A 15,356-nucleotide genomic window follows, 5' to 3' on the forward strand; every position below is an offset into this window, starting at 1 on the left:
GGCCTGTTCGGAGGCCGGGCTGGGGCTCCCTCAGCCACAGGAACTCGCGCGGCTGCCTCCTGCGCGATGAAGCGATGCGGCTGCTGCCCCGTTGGGGCCACTTGGCTGCACTGGGCATGGAAAGCGCTGGCCGGCCTGAGCCCATGGGCTTCCGGGGCCGCGATCACCAGGGTTGCCAAGCGCTGCCGCTCCGAGTGGTGCGTCGCGAGCAGCCCGGATCGGGCTCCGTGTGCGCTAAGCGGGCAGAGAGCGGGCAGGGACCACGAGAACTGGAGGTAAACGCGTGTGCGGCCCTGGATCCTGTGTGTGCAGTTCCAGCTCCTCCATCTGCAGCCCTGGTTCCTGCATGTGCAGCCCCAGTTCCTGCGTGCCCGTGAGGCTGGGAAGGCAGCATTACAGGATCTGCYCATTAAACCATGCATTTTAACGTGTAGCAACACTTTCGAAGTGCACATTTACACAGCACTTTCCTGGCTTTCGTGTCRATTTTGTTCTGCAACCTCCTATGTCATTTTGGAGCCAAATTAAGTAAATGGGTTATTATGGAATTGGTAACGGATATTAGAAACATCTTGTGAGAAAGTGATTTCATAGCTAAAGGCAGTAAAAGCAACGTGTGCAGATGGACGTGACATGGCACAAAAATGCAATGGTTCAGGTCTGTAGAGGGGAAAGACTTGGTTGACAGCAATGTCCCACAAACTTGTTTTGGGGACAATGCAGTCTTTTTGTGAGAGGATGAAGATAGAGGAGACAAGGCCGCTGTGACGCCAAYGGGAGCAGCTGTTTGCTCCCCTTGCTCAGCGCTGCACTCAACCATTTCCACAGCCTCTGCAGGCAGCCGTGAGTCGCTGGCTTCCTGGAAGCATCTTGTTTCCCAGGGGGGTTTTGCATTTTGCCCCATGTTACATCATGCACATTTTTCTGGTCTCCCTTGCCCGGAACAAGCTCGTTTTGTCTCCTACAGCGAATTTTCCAAGGCCGTCCAGGAAATGGCCCTCCTTCCTCAGGTCCCGCTTTGTGCGAGGCCCGCAGCCTTTGTTCTGGGCTCTGCAGCGCTCACCATCGGCGTGGACATGACCTCAGCTATTTATCTTAGCCTGCACTGGCAGCCCTGGCTTGTCACGCGCTCGGCGTCGGAGCCGCGCGCTGGTTTTGCTAATGCAGAGCCCAGCGCACAGCGGCAAGGCTGTGTGGTACAGCAGTGCTCTATACTGGTGCTCCATTCTGTTCTGCCAYGTGTAGGACAAGTCCTTCCTCTGGGTGCCAACAGAAAGGAACTGTGTCAGTAAGGAGAGCAGTTCATAGCGGATCAGGCCTTGGATCAGGCCCAGTTTAATGGCCCTGAGCAGTGTCTCAGCAAGCCAGCCTCACGAGTGTGGCTGGGATTCCCCGCGCGTGGATCTGTGGCGCAGTTCAAGTTCCCTGTGCAGAATTTCAGTGCTGAGTCATTTCTTTCACTCTGAGGAGCCGGCCTGACCTCCAGAGAAATCATGTGGCCTCTTTCTCCCCAGGTCACAGACTCCTCTGAGGGGCTAACAGCCACTTCAGCTCTGCCGAACTGGATGTGGAGCTGGYCCTTTGACTCACAGCCATAAAGTCTGTTGCATCATTTTGCTTTTCACAGGCTTTTAGTTGYTGTATTCAAGGCTGCCAGGCAGTGACTTCCTGCAGTTTCTAATGAGAGCTGAAGATGCTGAAGTCTGGAGAGGGTCAGCCCATAGCAGGGCAAGCACAAGTGCCCTGGGGCTGCCAGGATCGCATTCACATGAAAGCAMTTGCACCTTTTAAGAACTGCCTAATTGGAAAGGCAGCAAATGCCAGGCAGCTCAGGCCGTTTCTGATGTTGCATTCCACAGCAGCACAAACTACCAAATGAGTTAATGCCCCATAAAAATTGTCCATACTTTGTGCATGTCTTTATGTATCGCTGATGAACTGGAAATTCCAGTTAATGCTGTCAGAGAAGGCTGGAGGTACCGACCTCAGTGGGAAGCATTCCTTTGGTTGACTCCAGGGAGGTCTATGTGATATGGGAAGTTTGCCTCTTCTGCCCCTTCCTGCAACCGTTTTTTCCCATTCTCACTCTTTGTTCCAGACAAAGATCCTCACTTGTAAAGGGCACCAGGCAAGTTTTGTTTGAGCAAATGCAGCTGCAAGCTACAGTTCAGGAAAGTATATGCCCTAGAGTYGGTCATTCTGCATCTTTAACATCAATGAATTACTGCAGGAAGGAATTAGATGTTTGGAATAAATATCAAACCACCTCTCTGCAGGTCATGCTGATGAAATTTTCTGCTGCATGTGTTTATGTGTATGTGTCTTGATGGTGCTTCTGAAGCAGAAAGTAACTGTACTGGGAAGTGGCACTGTTCATTGTGACTCTTGCTGAAGGACATTGCTCAGTCTGTTCCAGGGTAGTTCAAGAAAAATATTACTGAGGTGTTTGGTTTGTTTTTCTTTATGGGAAACATCAGACTGAGATGCAGAATGTTTCTGATGATGAAAGTTGTTGCCATTTTTAAAACCTAATGATTTCTTTGAGCTCCTGACGTGCTCTTGGTGTCATGCCCTGCAGATCCATAAGCTCTTAGCCTATCCTAGGAGGTTCTGAGCACGCAGCAAGAACCCAGTGCAGCACATGCAACCCTCCAAGATCACAGCTCGCTTTTGCAGGTGCTTTTGCAGTAAAATAAACCAAACCATGCAACCAAAGCTAGTTGCAGCAGTGGTGCTAATTCATTGCCCCTAGGCTCCAACATGATGCTGTTAACCAGCAAAGATTATAGAATGTTTTATACAGTGAATAAATAAGTATGTTCCTGATTGGCAGGTATAAGGACGAGGCACAGAAAACTGCTTTTTGAAGTCTGCATGCTGAATTGGTGACAAACCTAGAAGAAATATATACTGTGGCCTGGAACAGACACTATTCCTTTCTTTGGTAGGTGAATTTAAAGTTTTCCTTGTAGAGATACTTACACAAGCATTTCTACGGCATGAGAGAGAAATGAGTTTGTTACTGTGAGTGTAAATGGGGCATTTTCCCACTCAAATCTTCTGTGTCCTGAGTAGATTAACATTCTTAACCAGTTAGATTACTGTATAAAATGATTAATTACATATCCCATCCATGAGCCTGCTGAGTCGGCACAGTTTCTGAGGTAGGTGTTTCATATCCTCTTTGAGCTGCTTAAGAGCTTACTTGAATTCTAGGAAAGAAGCATATTTTAGTGGCTCATTGTTTTCAAATTCTGGATTTCTTAACAGTTTGCAAACTTTGTTTTTACTGCTAAGTGGAGCAGAATTCCTTTTCCATGACAGTCCATGAAAAATTAAACCACAAACTGCAGTTTTGCATTTTCTTGTTAGGAAAGCCAAATATTCACACAGCCTGATGGAGACAGGGCAAAATATGTCACCTGCTTTATTCGTTTGCCTAGTTTGTCCCATTAGGTATAGCTTTGAGATTCACTGTTAAGAAGAGACATACAGAAATGCAGGTTTGCAGAAATGAGTTACTTTTGAGGAGGTTTTATATTTCTAATGATGTTTATATCAAATTTCCAGAATTATGCCAAGAAAAAGAAAGCTGTTGGCTCAGTTAAGTGCTCTCCAAAGCAAGTCCAGCATCGCTCCTTTTGATGGCTTGGAGAACCTGAATGTCACTCCTGACAGGGATTCTTCTCCAAAAAGCAGCAAGTATTTTGTAGTAGAGAAGAAAAATTCTCACCAACTAGAATCAGATTTTTTTAACCAACCCTGTATTAGTCTGGCCAAGTCTCTTCTGGGACAGGTAAGACATGAATACTCAGAGTATTTTACTGGAGCATGTGCTAGCTAATAACTTAATGTAAGCAGATGAAATTCTCATTCTACAGCTTGATGCCACAGCTTTGCTCTTTTAGGATTACAGTGCTTGTTCATTTTTGTGTTAAATTCACTGAAGTTAGACTAATAACTAAATCTGTTTTCGATGAAATCAGAGGAGTATTTTTTCAAGATCAGCTTACAGTCACATTTCAGAATTAGCTTCTTATTCCTCCCTTTTTTCTTTCTGAAATGCACTTTGCTGGTTCTGGTTTGAAGGTTATTTCAAGTCCATTATTTTCACTGTAGATATTCCTCCTTTTTTGACTTTTGCTTTGCCCAGAGAAAATCAATGCTCTGCAGCCAGCATCACCTCCTTCCCTGCTTCAGGTTTAATACYTTGTGATTCCAATAGAACGGAAGATTGACCAGTATCCATTATCATAGCATATTGGAATATTTCATTCTTATCTGAAAGTTCAGGAGACTGCCTCATCCTTCCTTTCATGCTGCCCTGTATATTGGAATGTTGTATCTTGCACTGCTTTATTTTTATTAACCTGAATGACTTAGTGTGTTGGCAGACACACTGAGCTAATAATCCTTTTTTCAGGGGAGGCTGTTCCTCCGCTGTTGTCTTTAGAAAAAGAGAATTTCAGCCWGAGATATCCCAAACACAATTGCAAAGGGTGCTTTTAGTTTTTCTGCTATGACCGTATCTTTTCCGAGCTCTTTTGTCCTTTTTTATACCTTTGTTGTCTGTAGAACCAACAAACTCTCTGACTTCTCATTGGTTTAGATAACTTCAGGAATTTGTTCCACTAACTGTTGGTTTTGGCCAATTTTGCGGTGTCTAGCTTTGTTTTTTGATGGATGTTGTCCTACTTGTCATTGGCTCTGGTCTGCTTTTTAACCCTGCTAGGTTTTTTTCTGGTCTTCCCAAATCTGCCTSTGAAACGTCATGTACATTTGCTCTGTTTATAGACATCCTGCTAGAGCTTTTGCTTTTCCTGTTTTAACCTTTGGCAGCCTCTTTTAGGTTCTTCCTAACAGGCTTCCTCATTTTACACAGCTTCCCCTTTTTGCTGGGAAGCACTACTGTAGCAGGTTATTTTTGGTCAGTATTGCTTGTGCAAGGAGACTGTACTTCATGATCATGACACAAAGTCAGTTTTCAGGGATGCAGTCCTGAACGTTTCTCTTTCTGCTCTGGATCGGTTTGAAAGTTCAGACTTCTCTTGTAGGATCCCTGCTCACCCATTCAGTGAAGCACTTAATTGTATCAGCATCCCAGCCCACTGTCAGATTAACCCAGGCTACATGGGGATACCTGAATTTTCCCAGAATCAACGTGGTTGCTGTTGTCTTAATGACTCAGATGTTCCTATGCACTCAATCACTCTGGGAGGCTGATAGTTTAGTCCTAATACTTTTCCTGTTTTACCAGCTAGAAGAGTTCTGTATTAACTTCAGATTTTATATAGTATATAACCCCTTGGTCTGAGCCAATTTAGTCTCTTATAAACAGAACTACAATGTTAATTGTGTTTCATTCACTGTCTTCATTCTAACAGGTTTTGGAGGTGCTCCTTATATTAGTATTAGGTACCTAAAACAAGATACTCGAACTCTCCTCCACTGAAAACAAAAAAATACCCAGTCATACAAGCTATAAACAGCCTCTCAAAAGGAACCTTCTTAATGCCAAGAAAGATCCCTGATGAGAAACAAAAAACTCTAAAACCAGCATTTAGTACAAAGAGTTTGCATGCTCCCTGTTTGCATTTCAAATGTGGATATTTGATATGCCTGAAGAGTCAGGGAAATGTCTGCTCATTCCATAATGTTACTGTTGAATTTCATCATCTTGGAAGGGAATTTTGGCCACGTGGGTGTGCTCTGGGGTGTTCAGTGACTAAAGACCAGAGCTTTTCTGAAGTCACTGCTTTTTTCATGAAAACACAAACTGCTCAATGATTTGGAAAGTGCTGCAGGACAACCGCGCTACGTAGGAGTTGCAGCATTGGAGACAGACTTCTGGAGCATCCATACGGGATCCGAAGGGCAACTGCGTCARCTATCCAGGGCAAAGACCAGACAGGAGTTCAGCTGTTTCTTGACGGTCATTTCAGAATCGCTTGTTCTGAAATATGGAAGCATAGAATATCGTAGAATTAAACTGATAGCTGTTGCCCAAATAAGACTACGCTGATGTATTTTATAAGCACACATTAGGCAAACTGAGATGTTTAGAAATCAGGTTCAATCACAAAAAACATTACATAGAGCTTAGAGGGGTTTTTTTWAATTATTTTTCAAGAGAATCTGTTCAGGGTCATTTTATTTTCCATCTACTTTATATTATTTAAGGAGGTAACAGCAGCTGAGAACACATTGAAGTAACAAAGATCTGTTATTGTCTGCCTGAACCTTGTTCCCAGCTTTCAAATACYGCCCATCTCTGCAGTGTGGAAAATACATGAATAGCTTGGTCATGATTATGTGTACGGTTAGGGACTAGCTTTTCTTTTTTAATTCTTTCTTTGGATTATTTAATTACGCCAATGACATATTTCTTCCAATCTAAAGAATATAAACTTTATGATGCTCCAGAGTTGGCACTGATGGTGCTTATTCTCTTACACCATTAGATATCCTGGCGGGGTYGGGTGGAGAATAAAGATAATAACCACAGAAGCAGTGCTCTGGCCTGGGGCGATGGCTGGTTTAGTGCCTATAGGGTCATAAAATTTTTCTGTGTGATACCACCACATTCAAACATTCCAGACATTTGTTGGGGTAAATGACAGATAAAAAGTTCTTGTTCTGGGATGTGTCCCAGCCAGTAGATGCTRGAAGAGTTGCTGTTAGCTTACGGGGTGGTCTAGAGGGAGAGGAGGGAATTTTTTTCCCCTCACTCTTTGTTTCCAGAGCTCTTGCTGGGGTTATTTTGTGTGGCACGTTGCTAACTGATGCACTCTGACCTTTACTTCAGATTTTAGTTCGCAAACTTCCTGATGGCAGAGAGCTCCGGGGGAGGATTGTTGAAACAGAAGCTTATCTGGGCGGGGAAGATGAGGCTTCCCACTCCAAAGGTGGGAAGCAAACTCAACGAAACACGGCGATGTTCATGAAACCAGGGACTTTGTATGTGTATCAGATCTACGGGATCTATTTCTGCGTGAATATTTCCAGCCAAGGTAAGTTGAGACTGGAAGAGGTGTCATTCCTGCAGCACAGGTCTGATATTTCTAGCCATGCTCACCCTGTTACAGCCTCTTGTGAGTTCTTGTGGAGTCTGTGAAGTCAGTGACTTGCTGCCACACTCTTTTCCTTGGGACCTAAATTAAGCATAAAGTTTTGGACAACACATGAGCTTTCAAATGGCAAGCAGGTTCATCCCTGGCTTCACGGTGAGTAGACAGAGGAGTTTGAGTCCTAGCTGGAGCTGTATGAGCCACAGAGACACACTGGAATTTAAAGTGGGAGCAGGATGGAGGATTTGATGACCTGAACGGCTGCCTTATTCATGCCATTCAGCAAGCTGCTTCTGAAAGGTTATCATTTAGAAATAAATTTAGAGTCTASTTAAGGAGCCTAAACCTTGATTTCTCCTGATGTGACAAAAAATCTTCTGTTGTTTATCTTCATCCTCAGAGACCAGAAAAACAAAAAGGTCTGAGATATCCCAAGCTTAGTCAAGGATCCCATAGGAGCATTTTAGGTGCTTTGATGTATCTTTAACAAACCCACCAATGCAGAATCTTCAACCTTGTTTTCTTTCTCAAGATAAGTAATTCACCTCTCACTAACAAGGGAAATGGGATCRGCACTGGCAGGCAAGACCTCAAAAGATTCTGGCATTTACCGAGACTCTTCTTTCACAGCTCCTCTTAACAAGCAGGTGTTACTTTTAACCCTTTTTTTTCCCCTGATTTCCTCTCAGGATCACAGTTTGCCTTGCAATAAAGTTATCGGTTACACAGACATAGTGAAATGGCAGGACAACAAATATTCATTTAGCTTCAAAAATCTCAAAAAAGATTCTCTTGTTTTTCACCAGTACAAAGATACAGCTTGGCAAAAAAGAATTGTGTGCTAATAAGTAGAAAGCAAATGTTGTAACAGTGACCAGGAATCCTCAGGTCTTGGCCTTTGGGCAAGAGCCAAGCAGCAAAACGGTGCCAGGTTACGCTGTGGGGGAAGAGCCTGGCTTCCTAAGGGAAAGTCTGGTGTCTGATGGATGAACACATGTGAACTCCATTACTACATCCCTGCCAAATCTGCTCAGATAACAAAAGCAGAGTGGGTCTTTATTCAGGATGCAATTTTAAGTGTTCAAAATATTAGATTAGTAGTTCTTCTTAAAAAAAAAAAAAGTTAAATCTTTGAATGGTAAAGATTTCTTTGAACTTTATGCTTTGTGAAATTTCCCCTTCGATCCTCTGTTTAGCGTTGTAAGAAATGAGCCAAAGAGCTCCTCACTGCTGTGATGGAGCTGATTTTTGCTATATTCTCCATTAGCCAGCTCTTGCTCTTGCATTGCTACAGCTATGCTGACACAAAGTACAGCTTTCATCAGCACCTTTTCAGGAACCCACTGAAGTAAATAGCATCGTTGTGCATGTCCCACGTCACTGGATGCACTTACATAAGCAGCAGTTACTCCTTCAGCTTAGTTGCTCATGTGCCAATTTGTTGAAAGAAACAATTTGTTGAGGGAGCAATTTCTATCTGAGATGCTTTGCCCATCTTCACCTAGATAGAGAGGAGCTTGTCCTGTTGCTCAGTACGAAGGAAGATTGAGGAAGTCATCTCTTGTGGTTGCATCTGCCCACTTTGGGAGAAGGCAGAAACGTTYGTTTTTCTGGCTACCTGACAGATCTTGGGAATTTCATTTATAATTGCTGTGGCCATGTAGAAACACAAGGTAATTTTCACTAAAGGAAATGTGAGTATAGTCCTTTGTGAACAATTTGCTACATACAGAGTCTTGTTAAAATATAAGGTCTGTTGTAGTTTAGCTTGGTCCCTTATAATATGATTTTCTGATGTGTCTGTTTTCGTCATCTCTGTGCACAGAATTTTCTGATGTGTCTGTTTTCATTAGCTTTGAGCACAGAATTTAATGCAAAATACCTGAGTAGTTCAGGGTCTCTGTGGAGATGCCATTAAAACCTGAAAGGCTGAATAACTGACCAGGAGATTATAAAGAGATAATGAACAACACAATTCATGAAGGTGTCACTTGGAAGATAGAAGCACAGATTACTGAGAGGACACTTTGCCTTTTCCAGGGACACATTCCCGGTGACATCCCAGAGCCTGACTGCACTTTGCTGGGATTTAGGMAGCGTATAGCTGCAGAGCAGCAGGGGTTAAACAGCAGAGGCYGTGGGGTGATTATATCCATTCCCATATATCATCTTCTGCCTCCTCTGATCTCCCTGGATCTTTCATATATCCCTCTCAGCTGTCTTCCAGGCTGAAGATTTTGAGCCTACTTAGTTATTTCTTCCTTAGGCTTCCCCTCCAAAGCCAGTCSCTAACTTTGATCATCCTGGTTGCCTGTCGCTGAATCACTTCCAGCTCTGTTGTATTCTTCTATAGATGGAGAGGAGGAGGAGAACTAGTCCAGGCACGCACACAGATTTCAGGACAACAGTGCAACTTGCTTTATTTAAGAGCTGGGGTTTGAATCTGAGAATACCTATGGTTTTGCTGGGGTAGCAAATTGGAGGAGCTGAGAAGGGAATAGGGTAAAGGTCTTTTGTGGATCCTTTGATGGTCTTTGAACACACACAAAATGACCCTTTCCTTAGCCTGGAGACATTTTGACTTTGACCTGTGTGTTAGCAAAGTTCAGACTGAATGATGTAAGATTTAGRGGAGAACTTCAGGTTGATTTCAGCAGATGAATGTGTGCTTAGCATCTTCTACAACATCCACATCCCAGCCAGCCAGTTCTCAGAGATTCTTTAATGATTCTTTCTTGAAAGATGCTGTTTCTCTTTGGCCACTGGGCAAATGGCCTCAAACTACTCTTGGAATCATATATTATTTTTAACAAAGCTTAACTGAGATCTGGTGCAGTTTTAGATGTTTAAAGCTAGCACTAACTAAAAATCAATAATGAATTCTTGGAAAGATGGATGGGAGTACAAATAGCAGGAAAATCRGAACAGAATCTCAGGCTGTTTGTCTGGGATCCAGCTTTTAGGAGATTTGTGTGTCTGTGGATGTGTGAAGATAGTTAAGGATGGAAGGAGCTGAGAACTGCAGCTAAGTTAAACTACCCTGTCCTGGCATAGTGCCTTTTTTATTTTATTTTTGCCATCACCAGTCAAGTTATCAAGAAGCAGTGAGAAATGCCCCCGTTCTCCTCCCCTCCTTCAAGAYAGAAAGTCTCTGGAGTGCATATGTGCTGCACTCGCTTGTCCTTTATCAGAATAATAAGGAGGAAAAGTTAAAATCTTTGATCTCCACTAAAAGATTGTGGAAAGAAAGGTTGAACTCTGCTTTTCCAAACACTTTGATAAGAGTGTAGCAAATATTTTACCTGTAGTTAATGGTTGAGAATCCCTCAGAAATTCTACCTGCCGAAAGCAACAGGGATTGCTGTTTGAGTAAGAGACTCCAAGACTCACTGTGCAAGTTCTCCACCCTGCCTGCTCCCTTACTGCATAGCAGAGCACAATTAATTCCCMTATCAGGGTACTCCTGGCTGTTTCCAGATAAATATAACAGCCTCTCTGTTTTTTCCYCTCTCCAAAGGAGAAGCTAAGTTTCCAGTACAGAGAAGTCCCTAAATATACCCAGAACAGGGTGAATACTAGTAACTTGCTTTCATGGTGCTTCAAACAGCGCCTCCAGGATCTGCTTTCTCCATGACTGCAGCCAACAAAAACACTTCATATCCCTCTTTTTAAATAGCTGCAAGCCAGCCCTGTGAAGGTAGGGCTGGTGGGGAATTGGAGGGAGTTTAACAGAACACTTAGCACCCTATTTATCTCTTACATCCTTATTGTTGTCTTAGAAAAACAGTCTCCCCTGAATGCTCTSGGCCTCCCTGTTCCCTAAGGAATGCACAAGACAGTGACTCTCAATGCAGCAAAGCAGAGAGAAAACAGTCTGTAAAAACAGAACTAATTTATCGCTGCTAATTTCCTACCTCTCTCATTGGGACCTTCTCATGCTTTAAAAAGAGCTGAACACAGTGCCTTGATCCTCCCTGCAGTCCTGATAATGGTGGCATGGGGCAAGAGGCTGAGAGAGTGTTTGGTAAGGCAGGACCTGGAAGTATTTGTGCACCAAGGCTATCAGATCCTGAGCTCGCTCTCTYGTTTAGGTAACTAATTACCTTTTTAGCACAGTAAGTGCTTAGAAGTGCAGCTTTCTGAGGGCTTGGTATGAGTTTTCTGTACTCTGCAGGGTTCCGCAGAGGAGCCCAGCTGCTTGCAAAAGGGTCATCTCTCCCCGTGGGTTGGAAATGTCCTTTCTGCGTTGAAACCTTCGTACTGCGTTGAGCACTGTTATTCCCCAGCTTGTCGGGGCCCCTGCTGGAGAGCTGTAACTGTGCTGGTGAACATGAAACTACCTAGTTTGGAGGCCACTTAAATTCCAGGATCCTTGTGGGAGGAGAGGAAGCAGTTAAGAGAAGCAGGACATCCTCCTCAGCCCCAGCAGTGACAGCTGTCCTGCTGCTCCTCAGGCTCCTAAGCGAGCGGCCAGCATGCTGATTTGGAGCTGTGGCTTAATGAAAGCAGCAGACTTTTTACTGGAGAGAGATCAAAGTGCAGGGCTGTACCTGTACTGCTTCTTCCCCTACCAGAAATGCTGCTCACGGCCTGTCCCGCTGCAGCAGCCTTCATTTAGAAAGCAGCCAGACACTGACTGGAATGGTGCTGGGGCCTGCTTGACACTTCATCAGCTCAGGATATGTCAAGAAGCTATGTGACATGTGGGACTCCGGCCCTTTGCCTTGTTTTGATGTGTCAACTCACAGCACTGGCTTTTTTAATAGCAGGTTCTGCAGTGTCACCTGCGTGTGGGCAATGTGCTTGACGCGCAAAGCGGGGTGGCAGAGGCGCTGGACAGAGCACCTCCAGCAGCAACAGTTTAACCTTGAGACACTGTCACTGTAACTCAGGTCAGATCAGAACCAATGTCTGCAGCCCAGTATGTGCCCAGCCCGGCTCACTGCTGCCAAGAGGCACCAAAAGCCCTCCAGCTGTTGCCCGTTGCTTTGCCACCTCGTTGGAGCAAGAAGTTGAGATACTGTCGGTTAAGCATTCAGTGGATTTCAGCTTTTTGCACTTTCATTTCTCTTAACTGTTATTTTTGCATTCATAAAACCATAATGAGGTGAAGGGCGGTCTCAAAATACTCTGTCACCACATGTGTGGAAATCTGTGTGCACATCACCAAGCTAAAGYAGAACCACGTGAATTTTAGCTGTGAAAGGTCATCCTGTCCCTGGGTCCAATTCTGCTGGATCGAGTGCATCAATCAGCGTGTGGTTTTTYAATACATGAATATAGTCGGAGAAATCCTAGGTGACAAAAGTTTTTATAAAAACATTACAGTTGTCTTTCAGCGTGCACGATTCCTACTGCATATCCTGGCTGATGGACGTCGGGGGCCTCCCTGCAGGAGGAGTCAATGCCACCACGTCGAGCCTCTCTTTGGCTTTGCTGTGATTTGTTCAGCCAGCATTTGCCAATCTGAGCATTTTGTTGACAGACCTGAAGTAATAGCTATTAACAACTGGTGATCCTCTACCCAGACCCAGGGTCACAAGGCCCGGACTTCCTCGTAACTTTTGGGCTCAGGCTCTGAAGGAAGTGTTTTGGGAGCAGTGAGTCAGATGGGTGGAGAGAGGAGAGAATTTTCTTCTCTCCAGCAGCCAAGGGCTGTTTCCAAGAATGAGAGCTGGAGCCCGGCCCAGGAAGGAGCAGCAAGCTGCACAAGGCGTGTGGGATGTCCCTATCATTTTATGACTTCTAGCTGCACTGGGTAAGAACTACCTTCTGCCTTGCTGCTAGACCCCAGTTTGCAGCTCTGAACTCTTATCCAAAGTGTCTCTATTTGGCACGAGGGTTAAAGCACCTCTGGATGGGAACACGGAGCTCATGCTGCTGCTGCTGGCATGTTGGTGGCTGCATCTCTGTCAGGCAGCCTCTGACTCCAGACTCCTGCAGGCTGCGGAGAGGGAGAAAGGATGGTCCGGCACTGGCAGACAGGAACGAGCTGGAAGGATTCAACTGCTCTTCAGGAACTGAGTAAAATTCCAAGGTGCAAGAGCAGGACCTGTCCCAGCCCATGGGCGGCAGGCGGGCCCGAGAAGGCAGCAGCTCAATCACAGCTGCCCCGGACTCGTGCCCGTGTATCCTGCCTGCTGTGTGCCCTGCTTCCCAAAGCCGCTGCTGCTGCTCAGCATTCGGAGGCTGCYGACTCAGAGCAGCGGGGTGTCCGTGTCACGCACAGCCCAAAATATTGTGAGCACTGCCTGCTGGAAACGCACGAGGGGCCGGCAGGGGCAGGTACCTCCTGCCTCTGCCGTGCACATGCCCCGCAGCGCATGGAGTTTGAACGCTCCTATCGCTTCCCAAGGACTCCATTTAGGTCTCATGTAACCACAGCTTCCACTTGCCTTTGTGAGGGAGGGATGAAGGCAAGTAGTGTAGCTAGCAATTGCTCAGCATCCCACAGCTGCTGCTGGCGAGCGAGACATCATCCCTAAGCAGAGGCCGTTTCCCTGTGCATGGATGAAAAGCAGAATTAGGATGTGCAATATGTTCTTAAAAATCGCAAATGAACGTTGAGCTCCAAATCTCTGTAGCCAGGGCAGCTGCTTTTGGCTGCCAGATTAGCATCAGTCCCCTTGGCCAGAGGAGGGGGTGCCTGGACACAGCTTGCTGACAGCTGCTGGAAGGGAGTCTGTTGAGGGCAGYGGGGGCAGTGGGGGCTCGCTGCAGTTCGAGGCAAGAGCCACGCTTCAAAAGCAAGAAACGCTGCTTGGTTTGCTCAGCTGGGAGCCCAGGAGGGTAATTCAGTGTGGGACTTGTACAAAACCCGAGCTAGGCTGAAGTTTTAGAAACTGCAGGCCCTGGAAGATCTATCTGAGAAGATTTTGCCAGGCTTGAACGTGGCTCCAGATGTGCGAGGCTGGAGAGGAGATTCACGCAGATGCCAAAGAGCAGGAATGTCGTGGGCGGCCCCGGCACAAGGGCTGCCTGTGGGGCAGCAGAGTCCCCTCCGCYAAGCTCTGTGCTCGCCCCCGCGGGGTCATGACAAGGCGTCCCCTGTGGTCTGATGGAAACCCCCTGGGAAGTGCTTATGTCACACGCTGGCTGGCATGTCTTGCCCAGGAACAATTTCGGTATTCAGGGCTGCACCTCTGCTTCGCTGCCGCCAGTTTCAGGGAGCAGCTGGTCACAGTCGCTGTGGGAAGCTGGTGTTTCCGAAATGCCAAGATGATAAATCAGCTTGGAGAAAAGTGCCCTTCATCCCTTGGCACAGAAATGGCATCTCTGCTGACACGGCACTCACTGGCCTTGCATCTCATGGTCAGAAATGTAAAGCCACTTGTGAGCATGTAATTGCACAAAGCCATGTTCATGTCCCCTACTAACAGATCTAGAATTGAGTGTTTAAATTTGTAATCCCTCTTTCCTATTAGAACAGGCTTCCTAAACCATTCTTTTCTTAAACCTATTCAGAATAGGGGAGGGAGTGCAGTGGCCATGGGGTTCGCAGCTGATGCCAGAGTCTCCTCCTTGAAGCTAAGTGGAGCCAGAGGCTCAGAGCTAATTTCAGTGCTTTGACTGGGGCTAAAATTCGAGAGGTTCTTGGTGCCTGTCTTAGTCTCAGTTTGCATGTGGTTAAACAGCGTGTCACTGCAGCGGGATGGTGGTGCCTGCAGTGATGTGTGAGCCCTGCGCCCTGCAGGCGGCCACCAGCACCACTGGGGACCTCCTGTCCCTGTCCCCAGCTCAGGCGGTACTGACCCCTGGCTCTTGTCCTGCGCAGGGGAGGGGGCTGCTGTCCTGCTTCGCTCACTGGAGCCGCTGGAGAATCTGGATGCGATGCGAGCGCTGCGCAGCGCGGCCAGGAAGGCCCCCACGACGGCGCTCAAGGACTGGCAGCTCTGCAACGGGCCCTCCAAGCTGTGCCAGGCCTTCGCYATCGACAAGGATTTTGACCAAAGGGATCTGGCTCGAGACGCAGCCATTTGGGTGGTGCCTGGGACCAAACCGCAGGGAGAACAGGATGTGGTGGCTACGGCCAGGATTGGCATTGGCAACAGGGGAGAGTGGGCACAGAAACCTCTGAGGTTTTATTTAAGAGGCAACAAATATGTGAGTGTTGTTGACAAGAAGGTGGAGAGAGAGATGGCAGCACTGAGCTGCTCCTCCTTGAGCTGACTAGTCTTGCAGGAGYTCCAAAGAGCAGGACTTGAGCTGCACTCCATACAACAGCTTCAAGCTCTGTCCTGGCAGCGGCGAGCACAGGATGGTGGCTTGGGGGTTTTAACAATAAAGGTT

The 15,356-nt window shown here is 46.3% G+C and overlaps 1 protein-coding gene across 1 annotated transcript; it reads left to right on the forward strand.

The window, feature by feature from the left end:
* Nucleotides 1-187: 187 nt before the first annotated feature.
* On the forward strand, nt 188-15,345 carry MPG (N-methylpurine DNA glycosylase). Its single transcript, XM_026048948.1, has 5 exons — nt 188-275; nt 2,834-2,944; nt 3,571-3,796; nt 6,806-7,010; nt 14,842-15,345. The coding sequence occupies exons 3-5, from the start codon at nt 3,575-3,577 to the stop codon at nt 15,234-15,236; spliced, it is 822 nt and encodes a 273-aa protein (XP_025904733.1). The 5' UTR covers nt 188-275; nt 2,834-2,944; nt 3,571-3,574; the 3' UTR covers nt 15,237-15,345.
* Nucleotides 15,346-15,356: the final 11 nt, after the last annotated feature.

This window comes from Nothoprocta perdicaria, unplaced genomic scaffold (genome assembly GCF_003342845.1).
Source record: "Nothoprocta perdicaria isolate Ctin4 unplaced genomic scaffold, notPer1 scaffold_59, whole genome shotgun sequence".
Taxonomy (NCBI): domain Eukaryota; kingdom Metazoa; phylum Chordata; class Aves; order Tinamiformes; family Tinamidae; genus Nothoprocta; species Nothoprocta perdicaria.